Source organism: Caretta caretta, chromosome 11 (genome assembly GCF_965140235.1).
Source record: "Caretta caretta isolate rCarCar2 chromosome 11, rCarCar1.hap1, whole genome shotgun sequence".
In the NCBI taxonomy this organism is placed as follows: domain Eukaryota; kingdom Metazoa; phylum Chordata; order Testudines; family Cheloniidae; genus Caretta; species Caretta caretta.
The window spans coordinates 63,354,210-63,367,424 of NC_134216.1; the positions used below are offsets into that span (position 1 = coordinate 63,354,210).

The window sequence follows — 13,215 nt, forward strand, 5'->3', positions numbered from 1 at the left end:
GACATTTGCAAATCATAATACAAAATATGATGGCAGAATGATTACCAGACTATCTACAATAGTAATGTGGTGTCTGACACTCATGTAGTTTTCAGAGCCAGAAAGCGGTGCTAATATGCGCAACAAAGGAAGCACAGTACAGATCAGAGGTACATTCCATGCTCAGCCTGAAGCACATGGGCATCTATTAATGAACTGAATTAAATACCCTTACCTCCCACTTGTCAGGATGCTGAGTAATCTTGTGTATTTTGAAATTAGGCAAATTAATCTGCAGATAGTCAGCCAGAAGTTCTGCCTTTACAAAGTATGGACAGTCTGCCTTACCTGAAAATAAGGGAATTAGCATGATAACTCTAAGAATGTATTAATTCGATTGATGAAAGCATCATAAGATACACATTTTGAAAAAACAAGTCCTTCTGATTCAAAAGAAGGAATAAGAGAGGGGACTTTACAGGACCAGTTTTCTGTGGGCTCAGGAACAGTAGTAGTATAAGGACATTAAATACCAGGAAAGAAAATTTTAGGGATCTAAGACATCTAAACTCCAGTTCATCAAAAGTACTTATTCACATGCTTAATTCTAAAGGGGATAAGGAGGATATAGTGGGGGTGATAGTAGCAGTAGGAAGAAGGTCCATTAATAAATGAAGAGGGAGGTGAAATTAACGATGACTCAGAAATAGCTAAGATACTGTAATTCTTTTTTTTTTTTTCTTAAAAAAAATCTGCCTTTAACAAGAAAATAAAAGAAGCTTGGAAAATCCAGAAGAAAGAGAGTCTCTTTAAGCCCTGGTCTACACTAGGACTTTAGGTCGAATTTAGCAGCATTAAATCGATGTAAACCTGCACCCATCCACACGATGAAGCCCTTTATTTCGACTTAGGGTATGTCTACACTACGGAATAAGGTCGAATTTATAGAAGTCGGTTTTTTAGAAATCGGTTTTATAAATTCGAGTGTGTGTGTCCCCACAGAAAATGCTTTAAGTGCATTAACTCGGCGGAGCGCTTCCACAGTACCGAGGCAAGCGTCGACTTCCGGAGCGTTGCACTGTGGGTAGCTATCCCACAGTTCCCGCAGTCTCCGCTGCCCATTGGAATTCTGGGTTGAGATCCCAATGCCTGATGGGGCTAAAACATTGTCGCGGGTGGTTCTGGGTACATATCGTCAGCCCCCCGTTCCCTCCCTCCCCCCGTGAAAGCAAGGGCAGACAATCATTTCGCGCCTTTTTTCCTGAGTTACCTGTGCAGACGCCATACCATGGCAAGCATGGAGCCCGGTCAGGTAACCGTCACCCTATGTCTCCTGGGTGCTGGCAGACACGGTACGGCATTGCTACACAGTAGCAGCAACCCCTTGCCTTGTGGCAGCAGACGGTACAGTACGACTGGTAGCCGTCATCGTCATGTCTGAGGTGCTCCTGGTCGCCTCTGTGAGGTCGATCAGGAGCGCCTGGGCAGACATGGGCACAGGGACTAAATTTGGAGTGACTTGACCAGGTCATTCTCTTTAGTCCTGCAGTCAGTCCTATTGAACCGTCTTATGGTGAGCGGGCAGGCGATACGGACTGCTTGCAGTCGTACTGTACCATCTTCTGCCGAGCAGCCATGAGATGTGGATGGCATGCAGTCCTTCTGCACCGTCTGCTGCCAGCCAAAGATGTAAAAGATAGATGGAGTGGATCAAAACAAGAAATAGACCAGATTTGTTTTGTACTCATTTGCTTCCCCCCCTCCCCTGTCTAGGGGACTCATTCCTCTAGGTCGCACTGCAGTCACTCACAGAGAAGGTGCAGCGAGGTAAATCTAGCCATGTATCAATCAGAGGCCAGGCTAACCTTCTTGCTCCAATAAGGACAATAACTTAGGTGCACCATTTCTTATTGGAACCCTCCGTGAAGTCCTGCCTGAAATACTCCTTGATGTAAAGCCACCCCCTTTGTTGATTTTAGCTCCCTGAAGCCAACCCTGTAAGCGCCCCTCCCAGCGTCAGAGCAATGGCAAACAATCGGGCATCTGAGAGTGCTGTCCAGAGCAGTCACAATGGAGCACTCTGATGGGGCTAAAACATTGTCGCGGGTGGTTCTGGGTACGTGTCGTCAGGCCCCCGTTCCCTCCCTCCCTCCGTGAAAGCAAGGGCAGACAATCATTTCGCGCCTTTTTTCCTGAGTTACCTGTGCAGACGCCATACCACAGCAAGCATGGAGCCCGGTCAGGTAACCGTCACCCTATGTCTCCTGGGTGCTGGCAGACGCGGTACGGCTTTGCTGCACAGTAGCAGCAACCCATTGCCTTCTGGCAGCAGACGGTGCAATACGACTGGTAGTCGTCCTCGTCGTGTCCGAGGTGCTCCTGGCCACGTCGGCTGGGAGCGCCTGGGCAGACATGGGCGCAGGGACTAAATTTGGAGTGACTTGACCAGGTCATTCTCTTTAGTCCTGCAGTCAGTCCTATTGAACCGTCTTATGGTGAGCGGGCAGGCGATACGGACTGCTAGCAGTCGTACTGTACCATCTTCTGCCAGGCAGGCAAGAGATGGGGATGGCATGCAGTCCTTCTGCACCGTCTGCTGCCAGCCAAAGATGTAAAAGATAGATGGAGTGGGTCAAAACAAGAAATAGACCAGATTTGTTTTGTACTCATTTGCCTCCTCCCCTGTCTAGGGGACTCATTCCTCTAGGTCACACTGCAGTCACTCACAGAGAAGGTGCAGCGAGGTAAATCTAGCCATGTATCAATCAGAGGCCAGGCTAACCTCCTTGTTCCAATAACAACGATAACTTAGGTGCACCATTTCTTATTGGAACCCTCCGTGCAGTCCTGCCTGAAATACTCCTTGATGTACAGGCACCCCCTTTGTTGATTTGAGCTCCCTGAAGCCAACCCTGTAAGCCGTGTCGTCAGTCGCTCCTCCCTCCGTCAGAGCAACGGCAGACAATCGTTCCGCGCCTTTTTTCTGTGCGGACGCCATACCACGGCAAGCATGGAGCCCGCTCAGCTCACTTTGGCAATTAGGAGCACATTAACCACCACACGCATTATTCAGCAGTATATGCAGCACCAGAACATGGCAACGCGATACCGGGCGAGGAGGCGACGTCAGCGCGGTCCCGTGAGTGATCAGGACATGGACACAGATTTCTCTGAAAGCATGGGCCCTGCCAATGCATGCATCATGGTGCTAATGGGGCAGGTTCATGCTGTGGAACGCCGATTCTGGGCTTGGAAAACAAGCACAGACTGGTGGGACCGCATAGTGTTGCAGGTCTGGGACAATTCCCAGTGGCTGCGAAACTTTGGCATACATAAGGGCACTTTCATGGAACTTTGTGACTTGCTTTCCCCTGCCCTGAAGCGCATGAATACCAAGATGAGAGCAGCCCTCACAGTTGAGAAGCGAGTGGCGATAGCCCTGTGGAAGCTTGCAACGCCAGACAGCTACCGGTCAGTTGGGAATCAATTTGGAGTGGGCAAATCTACTGTGGGGGCTGCTGTGATGCAAGTAGCCCACGCAATCAAAGATCTGCTGATATCAAGGGTAGTGACCCTGGGAAATGTGCAGGTCATAGTGGATGGCTTTGCTGCAATGGGATTCCCTAACTGTGGTGGGGCTATAGACGGAACCCATATCCCTATCTTGGCACCGGAGCACCAAGCCGCCGAGTACATAAACCGCAAGGGGTACTTTTCGATAGTGCTGCAAGCTCTGGTGGATCACAAGGGACGTTTCACCAACATCAACGTGGGATGGCCGGGAAAGGTGCATGATGCTCGCATCTTCAGGAACTCTGGTCTGTTTCAAAAGCTGCAGGAAGGGACTTTATTCCCAGACCAGAAAATAACTGTTGGGGATGTTGAAATGCCTATATGTATCCTTGGGGACCCAGCCTACCCCTTAATGCCATGGCTCATGAAGCCATGCACAGGCAGCCAGGACAGTGGTCAGGAGCTGTTCAACTACAGGCTGAGCAAGTGCAGAATGGTGGTAGAATGTGCATTTGGACGTTTAAAGGCGCGCTGGCGCAGTTTACTGACTCGCTTAGACCTCAGCGAAACCAATATTCCCACTGTTATTACTGCTTGCTGTGTGCTCCACAATATCTGTGAGAGGAAGGGGGAGACGTTTATGGCGGGGTGGGAGGTTGAGGCAAATCGCCTGGCTGCTGGTTACGCGCAGCCAGAAACCAGGGCGGTTAGAAGAGCACAGGAGGGTGTGGTACGCATCAGAGAAGCTTTGAAAACCAGTTTCATGACTGGCCAGGCTACGGTGTGAAAGTTCTGTTTGTTTCTCCTTGATGAACCCCCCCGCCCCTTGGTTCACTCTACTTCCCTGTAAGCTAACCACCCTCTCCTCCTCCCTTTAATCATTGCTTGCAGAGCCAATAAAGTCATTGTTGCTTCACATTCATGCATTCGTTATTCATTCATCACACAAATAGGGGGATGACTACCAAGGTAGCCCAGGAGGGGTGGTGGAGGAGGGAAGGAAAATGCCACACAGCACTTTAAGCACAGCACTTTAAAAGTTTACAACTTTAAAATTTATTGAATGACAGCCTTCTTTTTTTTGGGCAATCCTCTGTGGTGGAGTGGCTGGTTGGCCGGAGGCCCCCCCACCGCGTTCTTGGGCGTCTGGGTGTGGAGGCTATGGAACTTGGGGAGGAGGGCGGTTGGTTACAGAGGGGCTGCAGTGGCAGTCTGTGCTCCAGCTGCCTTTGCTGCAGCTCAACCATACACTGGAGCATACTGGTTTGGTCCTGCAGCAGCCTCAGCATTGTATCCTGCCTCCTCTCATCACGCTGCCGCCACATTTGAGCTTCAGCCCTGTCTTCAGCCCGCCACTTACTCTCTTCAGCCCTCCACCTCTCCTCCCGGTCATTTTGTGCTTTCCTGCACTCTGACATTATTTGCCTCCACGCATTCGTCTGTGCTCTGTCAGTGTGGGAGGACAGCATGAGCTCGGAGAACATTTCATCGCGAGTGCGTTTTTTTTTCTTTCTAAGCTTCACTAGCCTCTGGGAAGGAGAAGATCCTGTGATCATTGAAACACATGCAGCTGGTGGAGAAAAAAAAAGGGACAGCGGTATTTAAAAAGACACATTTTATAAAACAGTGGCTACAGTCTTTCAGGGTAAACCTTGCTGTTAACATTACATACATAGCACATGTGCTTTCGTTACAAGGTCGCATTTTGCCTCCTCCCACCGCGTGAACGGATTTTGGTTGAATGCCAGCAAACATACACTGCAATGCTTTGTTCTACAGTGATTCCCGAGTACGTGTTGCTGGCCTGGAGTGGTAAAGTGTCCTACCATGAAGGACGAAATAAGGCTGCCCTCCCCAGAAACCTTTTGCAAAGGCAGAACCGCAAATGCCAGGGCAAAGTAATCCTTTCACATGCTTGCTTTTAAACCATGTATAGCATTTTAAAAGGTACACTCACCAGAGGTCCCTTCTCCGCCTGCTGAGTCCAGGAGGCAGCCTTGGGTGGGTTCGGGGGGTACTGGCTCCAGGTCTAGGGTGAGAAACAGTTCCTGGCTGTCAGGAAAACCGGTTTCTCCGCTTGCTTGCTGTGAGCTATCATCTTCTTCGTCCCCAAAACCTACTTCCGTATTGCCTCCATCTCCATTGAAGGAGTCAAACAACACGGCTGGGGTAGTGGTGGCTGAACCCCCTAAAATGGCATGCAGCTCATCATAGAAGCGGCATGTTTGGGGCTCTGACCCAGAGCGGCCGTTCGCCTCTCTGGTTTTCTGGTAGGCTTGCCTCAGCTCCTTCAGTTTCACGCGGCACTGCTTCGGGTCCCTGTTATGGCCTCTGTCCTTCATGCCCTGGGAGATTTTCAGAAAGGTTTTGGCATTTCGAAAACTGGAACGGAGTTCTGATAGCACGGATTCCTCTCCCCAAACAGCGATCAGATCCCGTACCTCCCGTTCGGTCCATGCTGGAGCTCTTTTGCGATTCTGGGACTCCATCATGGTCACCTGTGCTGATGAGCTCTGCATGGTCACCTGCAGCTTGCCACGCTGGCCAAACAGGAAATGAGATTCAAAAGTTCGCGGTTCTTTTCCTGTCTACCTGGCCAGTGCATCTGAGTTGAGAGCGCTGTCCAGAGCGGTCAGAATGGAGCACTCTGGGATAGCTCCCGGAGGCCAATACCATCGAATTGTGTCCACAGTACCCCAAATTCGAGCCGGCAACGTCGATTTAAGCGCTAATCCACTTGTCAGGGGTGGAGTAAGGAAATCGATTTTAAGAGCCCTTTAAGTCGAAATAAAGGGCTTCATTGTGTGGACGGGTGTAGGTTTAAATCAATTTAACGCTGCTAAATTCGACCTAAAGTCCTAGTGTAGACCAGGGCTCTAAGGGCTCTTAAAATCGATTTCCTTACTCCACCCCGACAAGTGGATTAGCGCTTAAATCGGCCTTGCCGGCTCGAATTTGGGGTACTGTGGACACAATTCAACGGTATTGGCCTCCGGGAGCTATCCCAAAGTGCTCCATTGTGACCGCTCTGGACAGCACTCTCAACTCAGATGCACTGGCCAGGTAGACAGGAAAAGAACCGCGAACTTTTGAATCTCATTTCCTGTTTGGCCAGTGTGGCAAGCTGCAGGTGACCATGCAGAGCTCATCAGCTGAGGTGACCATGATGGAGTCCCAGAATCGCAAAAGAGCTCCAGCATGGACCGAATGGGAGGTACGGGATCTGATTGCTGTTTGGGGAGAGGAATCCGTGCTATCAGAACGCCTTTCCAGTTTTCGAAATGCCAAAACCTTTCTGAAAATCTCCCAGGGCATGAAGGACAGAGGCCATAACAGGGACCCGAAGCAGTGCCGCGTGAAACTGAAGGAGCTGAGGCAAGCCTACCAGAAAACCAGAGAGGCGAACGGCCGCTCCGGGTCAGAGCCCCAAACACGTCGCTTCTATAATGAGCTGCATGCCATTTTAGGGGGTTCAGCCACCACTACCCCAGCCGTGTTGTTTGACTCCTTCAATGGAGATGGAGGCAATACGGAAGCAGGTTTTGGGGACAAGAAGATGATGATGATGATAAGGTTGTAGATAGCTCACAGCAAGCAAGCGGAGAAACCGGTTTTCCTGACAGCCAGGAACTGTTTCTCACCCTGGACCTGAAGCCAGTACCCCCCGAACCCACCCAAGGCTGCCTCCTGGACCCAGCAGGCGGAGAAGGGACCTCTGGTGAGTGTACCTTTTAAAATACTATACATGGTTTAAAAGCAAGCATGTGAAAGGATTACTTTGCCCTGGCATTCGCGGCTCTCCTGGATGTACTCCCAAAGCCTTTGCAAAAGGTTTCTGGGGAGGGCAGCCTTATTGCGTCCTCCATGGTAGGACACTTTACCACTCCAGGCCAGTAACACGTACTCGGGAATCATTGTACAACAAAGCATTGCAGTGTATGTTTGCTGGCGTTCAAACAACATCCGTTCTTTATCTCTCTGTGTTATCCTCAGGAGAGTGAGATATAATTCATGGTCACCTGGTTGAAATAGAGTGCTTTTCTTCAGGGGACGCTCAGAGGAGCCCATTCCTGCTGGGCTGTTTGCCTGTGGCTTAACAGAAATGTTCCCCGCTGTTAGCTACAGGGAGGGGGGAAGGTTGAGGGGGTAGCCACGCGGTGGGGGGAGGCAAAATGCGACCTTGTAACGAAAGCACATGTGCTATGTATGTAATGTTAACAGCAAGGTTTACCCTGAAAGACTGTAGCCACTGTTTTATAAAATGTGTCTTTTTAAATACCGCTGTCCCTTTTTTTTTCTCCACCAGCTGCATGTGTTTCAATGATCACAGGATCTTCTCCTTCCCAGAGGCTAGTGAAGCTTAGAAAGAAAAAAAAACGCACTCGTGATGAAATGCTCTCCGAGCTCTTGCTGTCCTCCCACACTGACAGAGCACAGACGAATGCGTGGAGGCAAATAAAGTGAGTGCAGGAAAGCACAAAATGACTGGGAGGAGAGGTGGCGGGCTGAAGAGAGTAAGTGGCGGGCTGAAGACAGGGCTGAAGCTCAAATGTGGCGGCAGCGTGATGAGAGAAGGCAGGATTCAATGCTGAGGCTGCTGGAGGATCAAACCAGTATGCTCCAGTGTATGGCTGAGCTGCAGCAAAGGCAGCTGGAGCACAGACTGCCACTACAGCCCCTGTGTAACTAACCGCCCTCCTCCCCAAGTTCCATAGCCTCCATACCCAGATGCCCAAGAACGCGGTGGGGGAGCCTCCGGCCAACCAGCCACTCCACCACAGAGGATTGCCCAAAAAAAAGAAGGCTGTCATTCAATAAATTTTAAAGTTGTAAACTTTTAAAGTGCTGTGTGGCATTTTCCTTCCCTCCTCCACCACCCCTCCTGGGCTACCTTGGTAGTCATCCCCCTATTTGTGTGATGAATGAATAAAGAATGCATGAATGTGAAGCAACAATGAGTTTATTGCCTCTGCAAGCGGTGATTGAAGGGAGGAGGGGTGGGTGGTTAGCTTACAGGGAAGTAGAGTGAACCAAGGGGCAGGCGGTTTCATCAAGGAGAAACAAACAGAACTTTCACACCGTAGCCTGGCCAGTCATGAAACTGGTTTTCAAAGCTTCTCTGATGCGTACCGCGCCCTCCTGTGCTCTTCTAACAGCCCTGGTGTCTGGCTGCGCGTAACCAGCAGCCAGGCGATTTGCCTCAACCTCCCACCCCGCCATAAACGTCTCCCCCTTCCTCTCACAGATATTGTGGAGCACACAGCAAGCAGTAATAACAGTGGGAATATTGGTTTCGCTGAGGTCTAAGCGAGTCAGTAAACTGTGCCAGCGCGCCTTTAAACGTCCAAATGCACATTCTACCACCATTCTGCACTTGACAGCCTGTATTTGAACAGCTCCTGACTACTGTCCTGGCTGCCTGTGTACGGCTTCATGAGCCATGGCATTAAGGGGTAGGCTGGGTCCCCAAGGATACATATAGGCATTTCAACATCCCCAACAGTTATTTTCTGGTCTGGGAATAAAGTCCCTTCCTGCAGCTTTTGAAACAGACCAGAGTTCCTGATGATGCAAGTGTCACATACCTTTCCTGGCCATCCCACGTTGATGTTGGTGAAACGTCCCTTGTGATCCACCAGAGCTTGCAGCACTATCGAAAAGTACCCCTTGCGGTTTATGTACTCGGCGGCTTGGTGCTCCGGTGCCAAGATAGGGATATGGGTTCCATCTATGGCCCCACCACAGTTAGGGAATCCCATTGCAGCAAAGCCATCCACTATGACCTGCACATTTCCCAGGATCACTACCCTTGATATCAGCAGATCTTTGATTGTGTGGGCTACTTGCATCACAGCAGCCCCAACAGTAGATTTGCCCACTCCAAATTGATTCCCAACTGACCGGTAGCTGTCTGGCATTGCAAGCTTCCACAGGGCTATCGCCACTCGCTTCTCAACTGTGAGGGCTGCTCTCATCTTGGTATTCATGCGCCTCAGGGCAGGGGAAAGCAAGTCACAAAGTTCCATGAAAGTGCCCTTATGTATGCCAAAGTTTCGCAGCCACTGGGAATTGTCCCAGACCTGCAACACTATGCGGTCCCACCAGTCTGTGCTTGTTTCCTGAGCCCAGAATCAGCGTTCCACAGCATGAACCTGCCCCATTAGCACCATGATGCATGCATTGGCAGGGCCCATGCTTTCAGAGAAATCTGTGTCCATGTCCTGATCACTCACGTGATCGCGCTGACGTCGCCTCCTCGCCCGGTATCGCTTTGCCAGGTTCTGGTGCTGCATATACTGCTGGATAATGCGTGTGGTGTTTAATGTGCTCCTAATTGCCAAAGTGAGCTGAGCGGCCTCCATGCTTGCCCTGGTGTGGTGTCCGCACAGAAAAAAGGCGCGGAATGATTGTCTGCCATTGCTCTGACGGAGGGAGGGGCGACTAACGACACGACTTACAGGGTTGGCTTCAGGGAGCTAAAATCAACAAAGGGGGTGGCTTTACATCAAGGAGTATTTCAGGCAGGACTTCATGGAGGGTTCCAATAAGAAATGGTGCACCTAAGTTATCGTTCTTATTGGAACAAGGAGGTTAGCCTGGCCTCTGATTGATACATGGCTAGATTTACCTCGCTGCACCTTCTCTGTGAGTGACTGCAGTGCGACCTAGAGGAATGAGTCCCCTAGACAGGGGAGGAGGCAAATGAGTACAAAACAAATCTGGTCTATTTCTTGTTTTGATCCACTCCATCTATCTTTTACATCTTTGGCTGGCAGCAGACGGTGCAGAAGGACTGCATGCCATCCACATCTCATGGCTGCTCGGCAGAAGATGGTACAGTATGACTGCTAGCCATCCTCATCTCTTGCCTGCCTGGCAGAAGATGGTACAGTATGACTGCTAGCAATCCGTATCACCTGCTTGCTCACCATAAGACGGTTCAATAGGACTGACTGCAGGACTAAAGAGAATGACCTGGTCAAGTCACTCCAAATTTAGTCCCTGCGCCCATGTCTGCCCAGGCGCTCCCAGCCGACGTGGCCAGGAGCACCTCGGACACGACGAGGACGGCTACCAGTCGTACTGTACCATCTGCTGCCACAAGGCAAGAGGTTGCTGCTACTGTGTAGCAATGCCATACCGCGTCTGCTAGCACCCAGGAGACATAGGGTGACGGTTACCTGAGCGGGCTCCATGCTTGCCGTGGTATGGCGTCTGCACAGGTAACTCAGGAAAAAAGGCGCGAAACGATTGTCTGCCCTTGCTTTCATGGAGGGAGGGAGGGAACGGGGGCCTGACGATATGTACCCAGAACCACCCGCAACAATGTTTTAGCCCCATCAGGCATTGGAATCTCAACCCAGAATTCCAATGGGCAGCAGAGACTGCAGGAACTGTGGGATAGCTATCCACAGTGCAATGCTCCAGAAGTCGACTCTAGCCTTGGTACTGTGGAAGCACTCCGCCGAGTTAATGCAATTAATGCACTTAGAGCATTTTCTGTGGGGACACACACACTCGAATATATAAAACCGATTTCTAAAAAACCGACTTCTATAAATTCGACCTTATTCTGTAGTGTAGACATACCCTAAAAAACAGAACCTAACTAACTCACACTATTGACTGGGAGACCCTAATCAGGATAATTGAATTTTATAAGTTAGGCTATAATCCTTCAAGGTGCACTGCACAAGTAGAACTCACTGCACTTGCATGGAGCGCCAGTGAAGTCAATATGGGTCTACCCACATGGGAAACTTTACAGGATAGGGACCTAAGTGACAAAGCAGTTTTTTAAAATGCAAGGATACAGAATTAAAGTGCATGCTGTTCATTTATATGTCAAGTGCCATTTTGATTATGTACGACTATACTCGATGATATACTACTGAGGGTATGTCTATACTGAAATTAAACACTCGCAGCTAGCCTGTGTCAGCTGACTTGAGCTTGCACGGCTTGGGCTGCGGAGCTATAAAACTGCAGTGTAGACATCTGGGCTTGGGATGGAGCCTGGGCTCTGAGATCCCACAAGGAGGGAGGGTCCCAGAGCTCAGGCTCCAGACCAAACCCAAACTTCTACACTGCAATTTTTCAGCCCTGTAGCCTGAGTCAGCTAATATGGGTAAGCCATGGGTGTTTAATTACAGTGTAGACCTTTTACAAAATATGCTACAGAATATTTAGAGATGTAATGAAGATGTAGTGATCTGTGACATCACTACAGCTCTCTCTGTGCTATTAAATTTTAGCTGAGATGGGAAGACAACACCATTTCTTGTAAAAATTATAAGTCTGCAGAATAACAATATTCTACTGTATTGGTAAAGAACAGCTAAGACTTGAAAAATGTGAACACATCAGTCTTTCTGGATGATATACATGCTTGAACATCAGTCAGGAAAACATCCCAATTCAGGATTGCATTTAAGTGCCTGCTTAACTTTATATCCCATTGAAGTCAATTACCTTAATGAATGAGGGGGAAAGAGTTAGAGGTACTATATTGAATTTTAGTGAACCATTTTGATAAAGTTTCTTGTGAAATCTTACTCTTTAACTGTATTCAAATCAGTTCAGCTAGGAACTGTGCTATTGGTCCTGAACACTGGCTAATGAACCATAAAGCAAGTGTAATAACAAAGATGTAATATTTACTGTTATCTTAATATCTTCATTAATGAGACACAACAGAAAAAAATATGTAATTTACAAACAAGACCAAGTTGAGAGTTCTATGATTTATACTCCTCACGCTACTGCTACCCCTGGACACAGAGTAATTTAAAAAAACAGCCAGAACATAACAAAATGAAATTTCATTTGAGAAAATAAGAAGTAATATATAAAATAATCAAAAATACTAGTAAACCATGGAAGAAAGGAAACCAAACCCAATAATATGGAATGAAGACAAGGTCTGATAGTAGACAGCAAATCAGCTGTATTTGCAACATGATTTGACAGCAAATACAAAATGCATGTGCAAGTGAACAGGGCAATTCGATAGGCACTCTATGCTGTAATCATGGACCACTCTTGGAATACTAAGGCCTGCAATAATGAGTGTGCTGAAGGGCAACATTTAGTCTGAGCGTAATGGAAATCTTCCTGGCACTGAGATGTATCAGGCTCCCAGGGAGAGCAGGTGAGGCCTCTTCCCTTACAACCAGGCTGGGCAAAACACTACAGAATGTGAAACATGCCTATATGGGCCCCGAAGGATATGAATTGAGTGAGCATGGAGCTGCCCGCAAATCCCCTCCCTACCCTAACTGCCCCCATACCCCTCCCTGTCCCCTCTAACTAGCCCCATAACCCCTCTCTACCCCTCTAACTGCCCTATACCCCTCTGCCCCCCATATCCCCTCCCTCTAACTGCCCCTATAAGCCTCCCTAGCCCCTCTAACTGCCCCCTCCTAGCCCCTCTAACTGCCCCCATAGGCCTCCCTGATCCCTCTAACTGCGCCCTCCTTACCCCTTTAACTGCCCCCATGCTCTAACTTCCCCATGCCCCTCCAACTACCCTATACCCCTCTCTGCCCCCCATATCCCTTCCCCCACCCCTCCAACTGCCCCCATAGGCCTCCCTGGCCCCTCTAACTGTCCCCACACTCTAACTTCCCCCATGCCCCTCCAAATGCCCTGTACCCCTCTCTGCCCCCCACATCCCCTCCAACTGCCCCCATAGGCCTCCCTGTCCCTCTAACTTCCCCCCCT

General features: G+C 49.3%; 2 protein-coding genes across 7 annotated transcripts in view; both read right to left on the minus strand.

Moving 5' to 3' along the window:
- Positions 1-13,215, minus strand: part of MDH1B (malate dehydrogenase 1B) — a 34,389-nt gene that overhangs the window by 20,878 nt on the left and 296 nt on the right. For all 6 annotated transcript variants that reach the window (XR_007359243.2, XM_048870453.2, XM_048870450.2 and 3 more), the window contains exon 2: positions 215-327. Coding sequence is in view for 5 of the 6 variants with exons in the window: in XM_048870453.2 (XP_048726410.2) it covers positions 215-327 (113 nt within the window). In the remaining variant the exon portion in view is untranslated. The remainder of the gene's footprint in view (positions 1-214; positions 328-13,215) is intronic.
- On the minus strand, positions 4,458-6,306 carry LOC142068466 (uncharacterized). Its single transcript, XM_075117620.1, has 2 exons — positions 5,450-6,306; positions 4,458-5,062 (listed from the first exon to the last, which is right to left on the minus strand). The coding sequence occupies exons 1-2, from the start codon at positions 6,009-6,011 to the stop codon at positions 4,542-4,544; spliced, it is 1,083 nt and encodes a 360-aa protein (XP_074973721.1). The 5' UTR covers positions 6,012-6,306; the 3' UTR covers positions 4,458-4,541.

Coding starts and splice junctions, on each gene's coding strand:
- LOC142068466 (XM_075117620.1), bottom strand. CDS start 6,011: ATGCAGAGCTCATCAGCACAGGTGACCATGATGGAGTCCCAGAATCGC. Junction 5,063..5,449: donor AGGCGGAGAAGGGACCTCTG/GTGAGTGTACCT, acceptor TTTCTCCACCAG/CTGCATGTGTTTCAATGATC.